General features: G+C 40.3%; 2 protein-coding genes across 6 annotated transcripts in view; one reads left to right on the top strand and one right to left on the bottom strand.

Annotated features, from left to right (window-relative positions):
• col16a1 (collagen, type XVI, alpha 1) overlaps positions 1-9,801 on the top strand; it is an 84,541-nt gene extending 74,740 nt beyond the window's left edge. For all 4 annotated transcript variants that reach the window (XM_014985613.2, XM_014985614.2, XM_014985609.2 and 1 more), the window contains 18 exons: positions 23-76; positions 1,153-1,188; positions 1,276-1,338; positions 1,431-1,502; positions 1,621-1,674; positions 1,805-1,849; positions 2,669-2,713; positions 2,879-2,932; positions 3,611-3,664; positions 3,781-3,831; positions 4,119-4,208; positions 4,283-4,318; positions 4,816-4,860; positions 6,418-6,612; positions 6,852-6,915; positions 7,117-7,293; positions 7,404-7,481; positions 8,314-9,801. In XM_014985613.2, the coding sequence (XP_014841099.2) occupies positions 23-76; positions 1,153-1,188; positions 1,276-1,338; positions 1,431-1,502; positions 1,621-1,674; positions 1,805-1,849; positions 2,669-2,713; positions 2,879-2,932; positions 3,611-3,664; positions 3,781-3,831; positions 4,119-4,208; positions 4,283-4,318; positions 4,816-4,860; positions 6,418-6,612; positions 6,852-6,915; positions 7,117-7,293; positions 7,404-7,481; positions 8,314-8,507 (1,407 nt within the window). In that variant the 3' untranslated portion in view covers positions 8,508-9,801. The remainder of the gene's footprint in view (positions 1-22; positions 77-1,152; positions 1,189-1,275; positions 1,339-1,430; positions 1,503-1,620; positions 1,675-1,804; positions 1,850-2,668; positions 2,714-2,878; positions 2,933-3,610; positions 3,665-3,780; positions 3,832-4,118; positions 4,209-4,282; positions 4,319-4,815; positions 4,861-6,417; positions 6,613-6,851; positions 6,916-7,116; positions 7,294-7,403; positions 7,482-8,313) is intronic.
• Positions 9,802-11,661: 1,860 nt separating this feature from the next.
• col9a2 (procollagen, type IX, alpha 2) overlaps positions 11,662-14,821 on the bottom strand; it is a 179,691-nt gene continuing 176,531 nt past the window's right edge. For both annotated transcript variants that reach the window (XM_088010128.1, XM_014985616.2), the window contains one exon: positions 11,662-12,992. In XM_088010128.1, the coding sequence (XP_087866254.1) occupies positions 12,787-12,992 (206 nt within the window). In that variant the 3' untranslated portion in view covers positions 11,662-12,786. The remainder of the gene's footprint in view (positions 12,993-14,821) is intronic.

Here is a 14,821-nt window from a genome sequence, read left to right as displayed (position 1 = left end):
AATTCAAGTTCAATGTTTGCAGGGCATTAAAGGAGACACAGGACCAGCAGGGCCTGTTGGTTCCAAAGGTGATCAGGTATGCTACATGCAGGCACACACACATTTCCTTGGCATCCCTGGTCAAAATGTGTAACAAGCCCTAAAACAATCACATTTGGGTTTGGGCCATTAGTTCCTATGAGATAGCTCTTAATTCTGCAGCACAAAGACTTTGTGGAGAACTTTGTGCTACCTTTATGGAAACAGTTTGGAGATGGCCCTTATTTGTTCGGCCACCAGTGAACAAAGCGAGATCCATAAAGACTTGAATCTGCAAGTTCTGTGTGAAGAAAACCTGACCATCCTGACAAAAGTACTGATTTTTACCTGATAAAACAATTTTGGGATAAATCAGAGTGGAGACTATCAGCAAGGCCTTCTCATGCAACATCAGTGTCTGACCTCACTAATGTACTTTTGGAATAATGGGTACAATTTCTATAAACATACTCCTTCACCCAGAACAGTTAAAACTGTCATTAGTGGCAAAGTCATACTTATTATGGATTTATTAAGAATAGGATGTCACTGAAGTCCATATGTGTGAAGGCAGACGAGTGAATTCAGTGCAAACAAATCTCCGAAGCGGCACCCTAAACGAGCCACAGCAGAAAGCGTCATCTTCAGGTCAGCGAGACTCCATAATGTCTATTATTAGACACTAATAAAACCCCAGATGGAAAGAAAAGTCTTCCTGTTATCGCATTCGCAAAGATGATCCGGTAATATAACATGGGACACTGGAGCTGCACACAGACCCACTGGGTCGCTCTGATTCCAAACCAAAGATGGATATACGGAAATGCATCTGCACTGATAAGTACGGTGGAAACTCGTGTCAAAAGTGTTTGTACAGATTATCTGTGGCAGGGAGAGCTAGTAGCTGGGCCTTTTCTTAAAATAGAGCATTCCCTAATATATTTCAACACTGAGGAAATGTTCTTGAATCAAACAACTGTTATGTATAAAAAGTTTCCTACTTTATTTTAAAGCTTTTCATGCATCTTTTCCACATCTGTACTTGCTGTAAATAGTCATTTTGAAAACAAAAAAAATGACATATAATGGCCACTTTTTAAATTATTTTTATTATTATTATTATTATTATTTAAGGGTTTCCAAGGACAGCCAGGTTTTCCAGGACCACCGGTATGTAAACTTTCTAAAAAGATCTTTTGTATTTTTTATGGTTATTTCAACATTGGTAGGAACTGTCAGTACTTTGTGTAATTATAGGGTCCTCCTGGTCCTGCCGGCAAACCTGGCAGAGAAGGCGTCTCTGGGCTCAAAGGAGAAAAAGTGAGTACAGATTGAAAAAACCCCAAAACAAACAAACAAAAAAAACAAGTAATTCAATGTATTTGTATTTTAAAAATACTCCATTTCCATAGGGTAACGACGGTTCCACAGGTTCCCAGGGACCAACTGGGCCGCCTGGCTCACCAGGATCTCCAGGCCTGATGGTAAAACTGTTATTTACTTTCTTTATCCCCCCCCCTCCCCCCGACCCCCTGCATGCACAAAGCAATCTTTGTCGCAGATGTTTGGAACTTTTACTAATATATATGCTATATTAAAAAGGGACCTCCCGGTATTGAGGGAATAGACGGAAAAGATGGGAAACCAGGACTGCGGGTACGTCGCACAACTCAATCGCCAGAAATCACACGGATGATCCTGCTGCAAAAACCTGCATCTGAGTTGTTAATATTCTGAAACAGAGTGTGTTTCCTTTTTTTTTTTTTTTTTTTTTCATCATTATCAGGGCGAGGCGGGCCCTCCAGGCCCAGCGGGACCTCGAGGAATCCCAGTGAGTATCACCTGTGTCATTTACACTGCCAGAATTTCTCGATTTTCTCTCCGTCCATTATAAAACAAAACAAAACAAAAAACACATACAAACTAAAAAAAGGTAAGTTTCTTTAAAAAAAAAAAGTGACTTTTAAAAGTCTGCACAGCCCTTGAACTATTGTGCTCTTGTCATGTCACATTCAAAAATGACCGAGCGCTTCACTGGGATTTTATGTGGTAGATAAACGTAGTGCTGCACATAATCGCGACAGTACAAGTATAAACTATAAGTAGTTTTCAAAATTGGTAAGAGTGGAAAAGCAGAGACTTTAAAAAAAAAAAAAAAAAAGGAATAAGAGGTTCCATTTGTAGTTTGCCATGAACTATGGCGACATAAAGGCCACAGCAGTCGTGTGGATGAAAATGATTTGGTCAGACGAGACCAAATTTGATCTTTTCGGAGTCGAAGCGACAGGCAGTGGCAGGAAAACCGACACTGCACATCACGATGAACAATAACGCCTGTTTTCGTGGCCTTGTTTACAAATGCATTACACGGCGCTCCCTGTGTTTCTGTCGAACATACTGACCCAGGAGAAGAGGGAAACACACTCGAGTTGAGCCTCGCACAGCTTCCACTTGTCTTCTCTAAAAACATCTTCTTCTTTTTTTTCCTTACAAGTCTCTTTTCGTCGCTGCATTTCAGTTTGTGTTCTCGCTGAGAGCAGGTGTTTGAAATTTCAAACACAATCTTCCACCTTCTCCAGCAGCACCGACTTCTGTTTTTTTTTTTTTTACCGTTCCTCCTGCCTCATTCTCCTTGATGTCTCTTCCTCAGGGATTCAAAGGGAAAACAGGACACGTAGGCTTTCCTGGACAGAAGGTCAGTCAACAAACCCCTTACCTTACCATCACACCGTGACTGTCTCCACTTGCGCAGCTACAGCCGGTTTCTCGCGCATCATGCTCGATTATGATCAAAGAAGTTTTACTGCTTTCCCTCGTTGAGTCTCCAGTTGTCATTTTAAAATGTATCGCATCCCAACAGGGAGATGCCGGGCCTGCAGGCCCACAAGGACCACCCGGCAGGCCAGGACATGACGTGAGTACTTTTGTTCTCCACCATTTCCCCAACAGAAACTTTAGTTGCAATGGAAGGTTTGTTGTTAACATCGTTGTTGTTAATATTGTATTAATTTTCAGCTTTGTACTGATAAATTTGATACATTCTCTTTCTAGGGTGACATAATTACACACAAAAAGAATATACACAGCAAGAATCTGGGAGTACACATTAGAATTTGTGATTCTAAATTTTTTTGTGTCAAGAACCCTGTAGGCCTTATGGTGATGTAGAGCTTAAATGATGCCAAACAACGACCCTCGTTACATTATTTTCTAATGGAATAAAGCAGACTGGCATTAAATTCGTGCAAAGTCCTTCCAACTCTGTTTAACATCTGTGGAACACCACTTTCAAATGGCCCAATCAGTTTGGCCACCAAACCTACAAAAGGTTTGAGCTTCACAGGAAGTGAGTCCTTTGCACGTTTTGCTCACATTGACATTAAAATCACGGCTGTGAATCGAAACGTTAAAGCTCTTTGGTGAAACCAAATAATTGAAAGGAACTTTACTTACTTTACCAAGAGAAGTGGCCAAACATTCAGGCATGATTACACCAGAATCTTGCTGATTATTCTCTGCAACTTGCTAAATGATAAAACTATTCAGACAAACTCAAAGTATAATCTAAAGTTCAGTCTGTGGGTCTCTGCAGGGGGACCAGGGTATCCCAGGACTTCAGGGTCGACCGGGACCTCCAGGCCAGATCGTAAACATTCACCTTAATATGTTTTAAGATATTTTGAACAGGTTTCCTTAATCTTTATTTCATTTTTTTTTTATTAGCATGTCAAATCTGAATAATTTGTTTTCTTTCATCGTCAGGGTCCCACAGGGCCAGCGGGACCTCCGGGGCCTCCTGGCCCATCGGGAGTGGTAAGAGTACATCTCAAACATTACTGTAATTTCACCTGTTAGTCATGAAAAAAATTAAGGAAAAGAAAAAAAAAACTAAGTTACTAAACCTTTCTAAATTAGAAGAGAAAAAAAAAATTCCACCATACCTGCTTAAACTTGCAGAGTCACTATCAGGTGACCAGCTGGTGTCTTTCACCAGCATTTCATTGTGCAAAATTCTTGTTTCATTCTGATACAGAATGAACCCAGAATCACCTGAAATGCTCTGTAGACGCTAAATATGTGAGCGATGTCTTCCTTTCTAGGGGATGCAAGGAGATAAGGGTCCATCTGGGGAGAGAGGCCTCCCGGGGTTAGTTGGACCTCCGGGACCTCCAGGGCACCCAGGACTTATGGTTGGTTCTTCACCTGCAAGCAAAGTCGACTGTCGGACTTTAGCATGTTTCAATCTTTGTGTGTTTGCTTTCAGGGAGAGCCTGGCAGCGACGGGGCTGCTGGCAAAGATGTAAGTAGCATCAAGCTGAGTGCGTTTCCTAAAGTGTAACGGTAAAAGTATAATTCAATGAAATACGCACAGTGCTTTGCAACTTTTCCATACTTTGTTACATAACAATTACAAACTTCAGTGTATTTTATTTTCGGTGATAAACGATGGAAAGCGTTGCCCAATTTAATTGTCTTTTCATTTCTTTTCTGTACAAAAACCGGAAAGTTTGGTTTGTGTGATACCCACTCATGCTCCTCGTGAACCATGTGAATGAAATCCATTGCAAACGACTGCCTTTAGGATTTACCCAATTATTAAATAATAGGGATGCAAAATATAGATCCATCGACTGATATTGGTCAAAAAAAATGTACCACAAAAAACTTGCAGCTATGACTGCAATGGCAAGTTTTGACTCAGAAGTGCGGAATGCAAATTTGTGTCACACTTTTCAAGTTACTGGTAAAAAAAAAAAAAAAAAATCCAACACTGCATCCTGTGTTTTCTTGTGGCAGGGAACACCAGGCCTGCAGGGGGACAGCGGACAGCCAGGTCAAAAGGTAAGGGATGACTCAGCGTGGTGATGTCTTAATGCAGTGTGTGTGTGCGTGTGTGTGTGTGTGTGCTATCAAGCGGAGCGTCAGCCATCCATTACGTCCTCAAACTATCCGGAATCGGCAAGAGTTTGCTCTTTTCCGCTGTGCCACGGCCCGGGGAGGCTTCTGTTGACATACGATGCTCCTGAAAGCGTTTGCTCTGTGCTCTGCACCAACACTTAACACAGCCATCAGTTCACTAACCCGCTGACCCCTCCCCGAGTCGACCTCCGTCCTCCTCGCCTCACTTCACTCCTCATCAGACGGGCAGCCGGTTCAGAAACCCGACAGACTCCCCCAGCCGTTTGGCCCCGGGAGTGCGTTGGTTCTCTGCTTACAGTAGGTGGGCACAGTGATAGAGTTATTCTTCAGCCTCTGGGATAATGCTATTAAGCATGAGGGGAGATGCTAGATGAGGCTATTTGTCACGCTGACAGGACAGCATTGTCAGGGTTTTAGTGGTGCAGAACGGCGAGCGGGATCCTCCGTTCTCCTCGCTCGTCTCTATTTCAGGAAGCGCTCGTCTGTCGGTGACGTGTAAACATTAGACGTCCATTATGGGCCGCTTTGTCCTCGATAAATCACTGTCGCTAATGTAGCGGGGCTGTTTTTGAGGGTGTTTACACGGCCTGAATGGCGAGCCGCTGCCGTGTGGGACGCGATAGAGACGCAGGAGCGGAGCTGTCGTCAAGAAGAGGCTCGCTTCTTAAAATAGCTAAATCTTAATGAATATTACTTTGAAAATGACATTTGAACATAGACGTTCAAGTTGAGCTGGGTAAAAAAAAAAAAAGGAGGAGAAAATTAGATCACATTGTAGGTAAACTTATTGATCTCATTTGTATAATAGTAATAAATAAATGAATTATTCTTCTGTCGCTGTAACATCAATCATCCAACATTTAGTTTGAATACAGTCAAGGTGACATGGTTGACGGTACGTCAGCTGGAAGTACGTCCTGCTTATCCACTTTGCTAACAAAGTTGTTTCAACTGTACATGGCTTTATAACTTCAAAAATACAATATTTATACAAAAGAAGATCCACAAAGTTTAAAGCATACAGAGATGGAGATCTTTGCTTGTTCCTCTTTGGAAAATCTCTACAGATCCTCTCTGAAGTCGATCAGGATTCTCATTTCCTTTTGTTATAGTAGGACAAAAACAGTTTTGTTGTATATTTTTCTCTGAATCAATTTTAAAATGAAAGTTGGATTTTTCAACATTTCCATGTTGAATTATGCCAAAGATGAAATTATTTTAAAGCTCCTCATACATCTTTACAAGGGGTACTTTTCCTTAAATTGCCAAATTTAAGGCCCATGCTATAGTTAAGTATATTTGTTGTTTATGTTCATGCCGTATTGGTATAACAAACTCTTTTTTTTTCCCAAAGTAGGCAATAAAATGCATCATATATTTGTCTCAAGCACGTTCAGAATATGTCTTAGGAAGACATACAGTACACTTTTTCTTTTCTCTGAAAACTCTTATCTTTAAATTATGTGTGCTGAATTACAGGGAGAACCGGGGGCCCCTGGACAGAGGGGCTCTCCGGGCGAGCGAGGCAGACCGGGGCCCCCAGGTGGGGGAGGATATCTCGGCAAGGACGCCCAACCCATGATGGGGCCGGTCGGCCCTAGAGGGGAAAGAGGAAGCCCGGGTTCTGATGGACTACCGGGACCTCCGGGTTCCCCTGGGTCTCCAGGAAACGATGTGAGATTCATTTTCATTGCTCTTTTTTTTTTTTTTTAATTAAATTTTAATTTTAATCAACCCCAGATCATTTCTACACTCAATACGTACTGCTGTGTTGTATGTATTGTTTTTTTTTTAAACAATAAATTTTCTACTCATCTCCTTCACTAATGTTTGCCTGGTTGTTTGTTTGTTTGTTTGTTTGTTTGTTTGTGTTTTAACCACTTAAACTTCCTTTTTCTGTTTTTTTTCAATAGGCGTTCGTTAATTACGACGACATCAAAAACTTCATTCGGCAACAGGTCATCAAGATCTTTGACGGTGAGAGCGTTCGCAAGCACATGCAGATGTCTGGATGCTTTCTGTGCAGAATGAACCGTTTTCTAAGTCATAACGGTGTTTCCTCTGTAAATTGAGCCTTTTGTTGAAACTAGTTCTGTGAATTCTTTGAAATCCAAGTTTGTCTCTTTGTTGAATATTTGTTTTATTTTTTTTCTCCCCATTTCTTCTCCCTCTTCTTAGAGAGAATGGGCTACTACATGTCTCGCATGCAGATGCCAGTAGAAATGGTGGCATCACCCGGACGACCAGGACCCCCAGGAAAAGATGGTGTTCCAGGCACTCCCGGACCGCAGGGTCCTCCTGGAGTCCCAGGACAGTTCGGCAGGCAGGGTCGCCCGGGAGGACAAGGACTCCCCGGTGAATGGGTTTTCATTATTTAATCTTTTTTTTATTATTATTTTAGGATTATGCTAAATAGTATGAATAAACCTTCGTCTGCGTTAGAATATGCGTCTTTAATTCCGTAGGACCACGAGGACCGCCAGGAGTAAAGGGTGACAAGGGTGTTGGAGAGATGGGAGACGTGGGACCACCTGGAGCACCAGGTGATTCATCCAATTGGTTCTTTGAAAAAAATAAAATACTAAAAAATGTAGGCCAAGTTAACTTTTACTTTGCATTTAAGACTTAGCAGCAATCAATTCCCTGCTAGATTTCCACAGTAGTTTTCAAGCAGGTCCAACCTGCGCCAGACGTTGCACACAGAATTAGCTCAATTTGAGTCATTTCCACTAATTAAAGTATTTGAATTGATTGATGATAAAAAAAAAACACACAAAAAAACTGGCAATGTGATGACATTTTTTTTTTTTTATTATTATTCTCAATGTGTTCTAATTACAATTAACCACTTTCACTCATATCAGCATATCCAAGAATCCTTAATCATCACGGGTTCAGATAGTGTCGGCTAAATTGGAGGACCGGCAGCTGCAATCACTTCACATGGAGCCGCTTGATAAATTTTGAGTTTAAAAAGCAAACGTGTTCTCACGGAAGTGGAAAAACACTTCAAATGGCTCGAGTTATTATTTCCGTCCCCTGACAACAGTGATTACAACAGATTTGTACATATTTTATGTCATTTCTGAAGCGGACGTCTCGTTTTCCTTTTACTGACGATTACAATTCCTGTGTTTCTGTGTTAAATTAATCCATTTAACTTGAGGAAGTTTTTATTCATCAGGAAGTAAAAATAAAACTTTTATTTATTAATTTGGCACAATTATAAGTGTAGTATAATTGTGTGTCCATTGAAATGTTGAAATCAAATTACTTTATAGTCATTTGACATATTTTTCTTTATTTATTCAGTGTTATTCCAGGCTTAGAGAGTTACTGAGGATGTTTCTTGTAATTTTTTTTCTTTGCTCCTAGGCGTTCCAGGCCCTCCAGGCTATGGTAAAATGGGACCTCCTGGACCTGTTGGCCAGCAGGGTGTTCCTGGGATACCAGGCTCTCCTGGACAGCCTGGAGCCAAAGGAAAGGAAGGCCGTTGTAATCCTGCGGACTGTATGAGCCATCAGGTGGACTACAGCCCCAAGGGCCCACCTGTCAAAGGCCCCTGGTAAGGTTCTGCGGGATGAAGGGAACTGGAGCAAAGAGACTACAGTATTTGGGGAAGGAAGCAAACCAAAGACGAGGACTCAAAGTTATTCAGTAAGACCACATGACAGAAAGCAAAAGTTTTGTTTGTTTGTTTTTTTTTTTAACAAAAAAAGATATGTGCGAAAAGCACATTTCCTTCTAAGGGTCCCGCTGGAACTGAGGCCTGCAAAGACACACTGACAGAAAATTGTTATTGAACCATTTTTTTCTCTACTCTTAAAAATGCCAGTTCATCGCTTTAACACCCTTTGATTTTTCCTTTCCCCCACTTCGCTTTACATCTTTTTGAGCTTGCAGGAGAGCAAACTGAGAAGAGAGTTACAATCTGTCTTTTCTTTTCCTTCATAAATTCAGACTTCTGTCCCCCCCATTCCTCCTTGTGTTGGTCATTTTGTTTGTCTAATTCTGTTAGCAGGAAAAAAAGAAAGTTATTTTACTACGTTGCTTCCATTTCTCCTATCTTTGTTCCAGTCCTCAAACAATTACATTCAGAGGAGATCCCATGCATTTCTAATGTTGTCATGGTTGAATTGAGCGAGATGTGTCACGTTTGAATGTCACCTAACAGACAGCATGCTGGGAAATGTAGTTTAGTTCTTTTGAAACAGATTACAAGTAACAGGCAGACTTTCCTTGATGGATTGCTTTGTAGATATTTATATGTATATATATATTGGCTTTTGATACAACTCAGAGCTTCCTTTTTTTTAAATGCCAGTGGTTATTTTTGCAAAATAAATAAATAAATAAAATTATTTTATGTCTATAAGCTTTCAAATGAAAAAAAAATGGGTTAAGTGAAAAACAAATTGTTTCTAGAAGTAATTTGTATTTAGACTAAACAAATTGGCTTTTGTGTCTGTGTCACTAAAGTTCATCTATTTGCATATTTTATTCCAGTTTAGCTCTAATGAAAACCAGTTTGCATTATTTGGATCTTTTTTTTCTTTTTTTTTTTGAGAATAATATAGACATTCGATGCACTTGGTCATAATTATGTCATAAATGCAGCTCAGCCAATCCTCACTCCTCACCGTCATTTCAGCATGAGGAACATTTTCACATTCATGTCCCAATCACTTGATTGCTGTTATATATACATCAGTGTTTTATTTGTTCCTCGTTAGTTACCGGTGTTTCAAAGTAATTGAAGTTTGAACAACACAGATTTTTGTACTTTTTCAACCAGTTTGAACTTTGAACCGTGGTCATGCTTTTGTTTCTTAGAAACTGTAATTAAAATACTTTTCAAACAAACACTCTGTTTTATTTTTGTTGGCGTTTTTATTTAAAGCTCCTCGTCAGGTTGAACAGTTGAAAACAGATACAACGTATTAAAGGACACATCAATTTTCATTTAGTTTTTAAATCACTTTGACATGTTTTATTGTAAGTCGGTCACAAACAGCAACATATATTTGCCAAATACCTTTTTTTTTTTTTTTTTTTTTTTTTTTTAAGTTCCCAACTTTTTATTTTCATTGTGTAGCATTTGCAACTCGAATAATTAAGTTTTTAGTTGCTTGGCAACTAAGTGCAGATTTTTAAAAGCCCTTCGTCTTTTATAGAGAGCATGTCTAAAATTACTAATGTCAGTGCTTTAGTTGGTAGTTTGCACTGTAGCAACCTTTTTGTTCTCTTTGCAAACGTTCAGTGTGCGCTCATTACCTTCCCTATTACTGTCCTTGAAATACACACCTGTTTTGTAAAGTGTTGTGTTTTATATTTGTGCCATGTTGTGACTTTTTGAAGTTACTCTGTGCCTTGTTGCAGTCTTGTGTCTGAAGTTACTCAATTTCTGTAGTTCTTTTCTGTAGTTCTTGTTTCTTTGCTGCAGATCCCTTTGCATTCATTACAGGTACGATATAAGCCTCTTATATCCTCAGCCTCGCCTCACAGCTGTTATGCATTCAGGTAATTATCTCACCTGCGAATCATTCCAGCAATCACTTATCCTCGGCGTTGTAACGTCTGCTTTCATGTCACACTTTGCTGGATTTTATTGCTGTACCCCCCCTCCCCCCCCAACCCTCATGGTTCCCGTTTCTCCTGAGTGACTTCCTCCGAATCTTCGGGGGTTTTTTGGGGTTTTTTTTTTTAATTTTTCTATAAATCCTCATTATAGACCCTGCACCTCTCCTGCCAACACCTGGGTCTTTCCATACAACTATGATAACTTCAATATATATAAAAAAAAATCATAAAAATGAACAATTGAAAATGATTTAACAGATATTTGTAGAAGTTTTTTCACTCGTATAAAATACCACAAAGGTCATCATCCTATTTCATTGCATGTCATTTTCAGGAGTTTTTTGTTTCCAACCCAGTGGACTCAAAACATAAATTATGACCACAGATCAAACCAACATCTCAAGCTTATGCCAGTAAACATTATTTACATCAGTCACATTTCCTTACAGTAGACAATTAGTCAAAGGTTGCTTTAGTCAATGTTTGAACGGCGTCCATTATGCACCAATGGTGGATCAACATTTTAGCGTCAGCAGAGCTAAATGCACATCCAGAAATGCAAATGGAGCCACTAGCCGGCATCCCCATGTAGCATCTGACTAGAAGTTTTATTCAACCGTTGCTTAATTTGTTCTGTTGTTCAGAATACCTTTTAAAGTTACATTGGTGGTCACCATCACCTTTTGTATGTTTTGTTATTTTCTGTTGACATTTTTGCAAGTTTTTGTTGGAGTTTATTTCTCAGTAACACTTTGACCCTTCCCAGTTGGGGCTCTTTATATAGTTACACTGCAGCTGTTTTATTCAGTACATTTCTGTAGGTCCTTTGTGATGTTTTGAATAGGAACGTTTGGTACTAACAGCTTGTCTCCTCACAAGAACGCTTGATGTTTTGTTTCTGTAGTTTTTGTCTTGGTGTACAGTACATTTGTGTGGTGCTCGTTTATTTGGTGACTTCAGGGCTCAGTAAAGCAAAAATGTTGCTAAAAGCTGAACATGTGAGGCAAGGGAGTTTATTTAAAGGCATTAATCAATATTTTTAATGTTGGAAAAAAAATATATATATATATATATTTATGTATATATAGAAGGTTCTGAAAGAGACTAAATACCTTCCCAACATTGATACAGAAGAACATTGGATTTTATAAAACGTTTCCTCTTTATTGGTTTGGGAAGAATGAACATCCAGAAGTAAAACCCTCCCTCTTCTCTTTACAGGTGATTATTATCAAGAACAATAAATAGCTTCTTTTTAATGACATAAATCAGTAATCCTGTGGAAATCTGACAGTGGCATGGAAAGCACAATTGAACTAATAGCTAATTGTCTCGAGGAAGAGTCATCATTTCTGAGGGTTCTGCATGGTATTCCTGCACATAATAATCAACACACATTTACAAAGATTTACAGCACTGCATTGTGGGAGATGGGAGTGCCTGTTGGGATATGCTGTTGCCTGGCAACAAGGGGAAGAGATAAAGCTTGTCGTTAGGTTCTAAAATGAGACTTGGGTAGAAAGCGGAGGGGTGAGGGGGTAGAGGAGGACGGGGAGGTGGGAGGGAGGGAAGCAATTTACATGAGTTGAATCAAGGATTTCACTCAAGCTTTCAGATCAGCAGATACATTTCATAATACAGTACTGAGTGAAAACTTGGGCTGCAATCATTTATTGGTCCTTATTGTACAGTTTTAAGGCTTGACGTCTCAATCGACAGAGAGGTAAGATGACGTTCGAGAACACGCAAGTTATCGCATCTAAAGTGACCGTGTTGTTAAAAGAATTCTTCACCATTTTTTATTTTTTTTCATTTTCTCTCCCCCCCTCCCCCAAACATCTCTCGGCTTGTAGATCTACCGTGTGTCGGTAGATAGGAGACGCGGAGGTTCAGTCTGAATCTGCTCCCGTCTCACTGCCAAGGAAAGGAGTGTGGCATTTGGACGGGGACTGACACTGACATCATCCAAAAAAAAAAAGAGAAAAAACACTGGAGAATTCTTAAGGATGTGGGTGGCTTGTGAGCTGCTGTTGTCATGGTGATGTGTGGGATTAAGATCATGATATCCCACCAGTCAAAAAAACTTCCAGTTGTAATATCTAGGAGAGATGGAGGATAGAGGCTGGGAAGCTAAACAGCCAGTCGCCGCCCTATCGTCGCCCCCCAACTCTCATTTCCTGATGTTGTCCAAGTGAGGAGAGCAGTCTCTCTCTTTCCTCCCTCCCTCCCTCCGACAGTTGATTTAGAGAGAGAGAGAGAAAGGGGTCTCTAAACGTTGGGTCCTTTGATCGTCCCCGCCTCTTGTAATCTCGGCGAGGTGTACGCCGATGCCGCCAGACACATTGCCGCCTCGCAGAACCCGAGAAGACCCGGGGGCCCTGCCTTACCAGGGTGACCCGGCTCACCAGCTGCTCCCTGAGGTCCTCTCTCACCGGGCCTGCCATCTCTAGCCACACCATCAATGCCAGGAGGACCTGTGAAGTCGTAAGGTCGTAAGAGAAACTTAAGTTGACCGAAACCCTATGCAGGCACATTGCTTACATCACTGAAGGAAAGGCTTTCATTTATTTAATTTGCGCCCAGTTGAGCAGAACAGAACGAATTTCCTTTAGCTTGTACTGTTGCAGTCCTTTCACATCCCCACTCAGGAGCATCTGTTAAATGGCTGGAGTTAATGACGCCTTTGAAATTCCTCTCAGGATCCTATCCTATAGCAGCAGACGTAACGCCAAGTCCTTCAGTTGGCTTATTGTCTCTCTTGTCTTCTTTACCTCTCCCGTTCCTGTGCAGCTCTCTATTTTCTTTAATAGACATTTTCAACTGGTCCATAAAAACCCTTAGTAGTAATAAAGTAGTCGTGTTGATGCTAACTACCGTTACCGATATCACGCCATTTCTGTTTTTAAATACTGACTTGACAGTCACAGATATTGTACGGCACATTGAGTGACGGTAATTCAATCGGAATTGAACCCAACTCAAAGGTCAATCGTGTTTCTAACTAGTCACCTCCAACTTCAGAGAACGAAATGAAATCACCCTTATTCTGCCGATGGTTCGTTTTTCCATTTTGTTTTGCACAGACCAGCTGAAGATGATATTCCTGTGCCTTTTCAGTTTTTGTAATTGACTGGAAGTTTCGCAGTGGATTCATGATCGACTTACAAGGGGAGGGGGGCAATAAATCCTTTGGCATTAACCATCACATCCAGTGATGTGACTAACGTTCATGTTTTTTAGTTGAGAAAACAGCAACAAAGTAGCTTATGAAAGGCAAATAATTTCTAATATCAGGTCAGGTGTTTGCTTTCATAAATGCCAATGAATGGGCGGTTCCATATTTCTTCCATTTTGCTTCCGTCTGAACAAACATTTTTTTTCCTGTAATCAGGTTGTACAAAGCCGATAAAACCGACGAGAATAAAAAAATGGTGGTATAGCGTTTAGCACAACTCGGGGTTTGTTGTTAAAAGACCAAATTCAGTTTTTACTTTGTTGTGGGTCACATGGAAATGTTTTATTGGACGCAGGTTTAGCTGTCAGGCTCCTCTGTAACAGCCCCTAACTGTTACTGACAGATATAAAACTAAGTGTTGCAGAAATTGTCCAAATAAAGATGCTCATTATGGGGTTGGAGACGGATGCAGTAAAACGTGCAGAAATGTCAGACGTGTTATTTATAGCAGCTGCTTCCGGCGCTCTCTATATCGCCATCAGTGGCAAAGTTTGTGCGGCTTCTGAAGTTGATAGGAAATATAGGAGGACATTAAGAGGCTCGCACTATTATTGCTGATGGTATATAAGGGCGATGAAAGACTTCTAGTCGGTGGTGGTGAGTCACCAATCAAAAAACACCAAGGCACTTTTTTTTTTTCCTCGAGTCCAACCTAGGAACCATCAGACTTTCTCGACAATCGAAAGCATTTGATACCCACAGAGAATAGCATCAAATCTTTTCATATACCGAATGACACTTTATGACAACAGTCATAAACATTCATGAAGACTTTTTCATGTTCAGTATTATGCCAGTCTTATGCACACCCCTTTAAATAAAGCGTTATCAAAATGTCAAATGTTATTCAGTTTCCTGTTTTTTTTTTTTTTACTTTAAAACAGTCATAACACTTAATTGTCCAGTCACTTATCCTACAATAAATAACCAATGATGTACTATTGAAACTGAAATCAAAATCCAACAATTGGAGGTTTGTAACAGAACGCACATAATTACAAGTCTAAGAAGTAATTCTCCTTCTCTTATATTCCCTTATTCCATTTGCTGTGAGTTCAGGACTGACAT

Source organism: Poecilia mexicana, unplaced genomic scaffold (genome assembly GCF_051168715.1).
Source record: "Poecilia mexicana isolate PSO_F unplaced genomic scaffold, ASM5116871v1 scaffold_11, whole genome shotgun sequence".
In the NCBI taxonomy this organism is placed as follows: Eukaryota; Metazoa; Chordata; class Actinopteri; order Cyprinodontiformes; family Poeciliidae; genus Poecilia; species Poecilia mexicana.
Note: the sequence above shows the minus strand (reverse complement) of the source record. Positions and strands in the feature narration are given on the sequence as shown.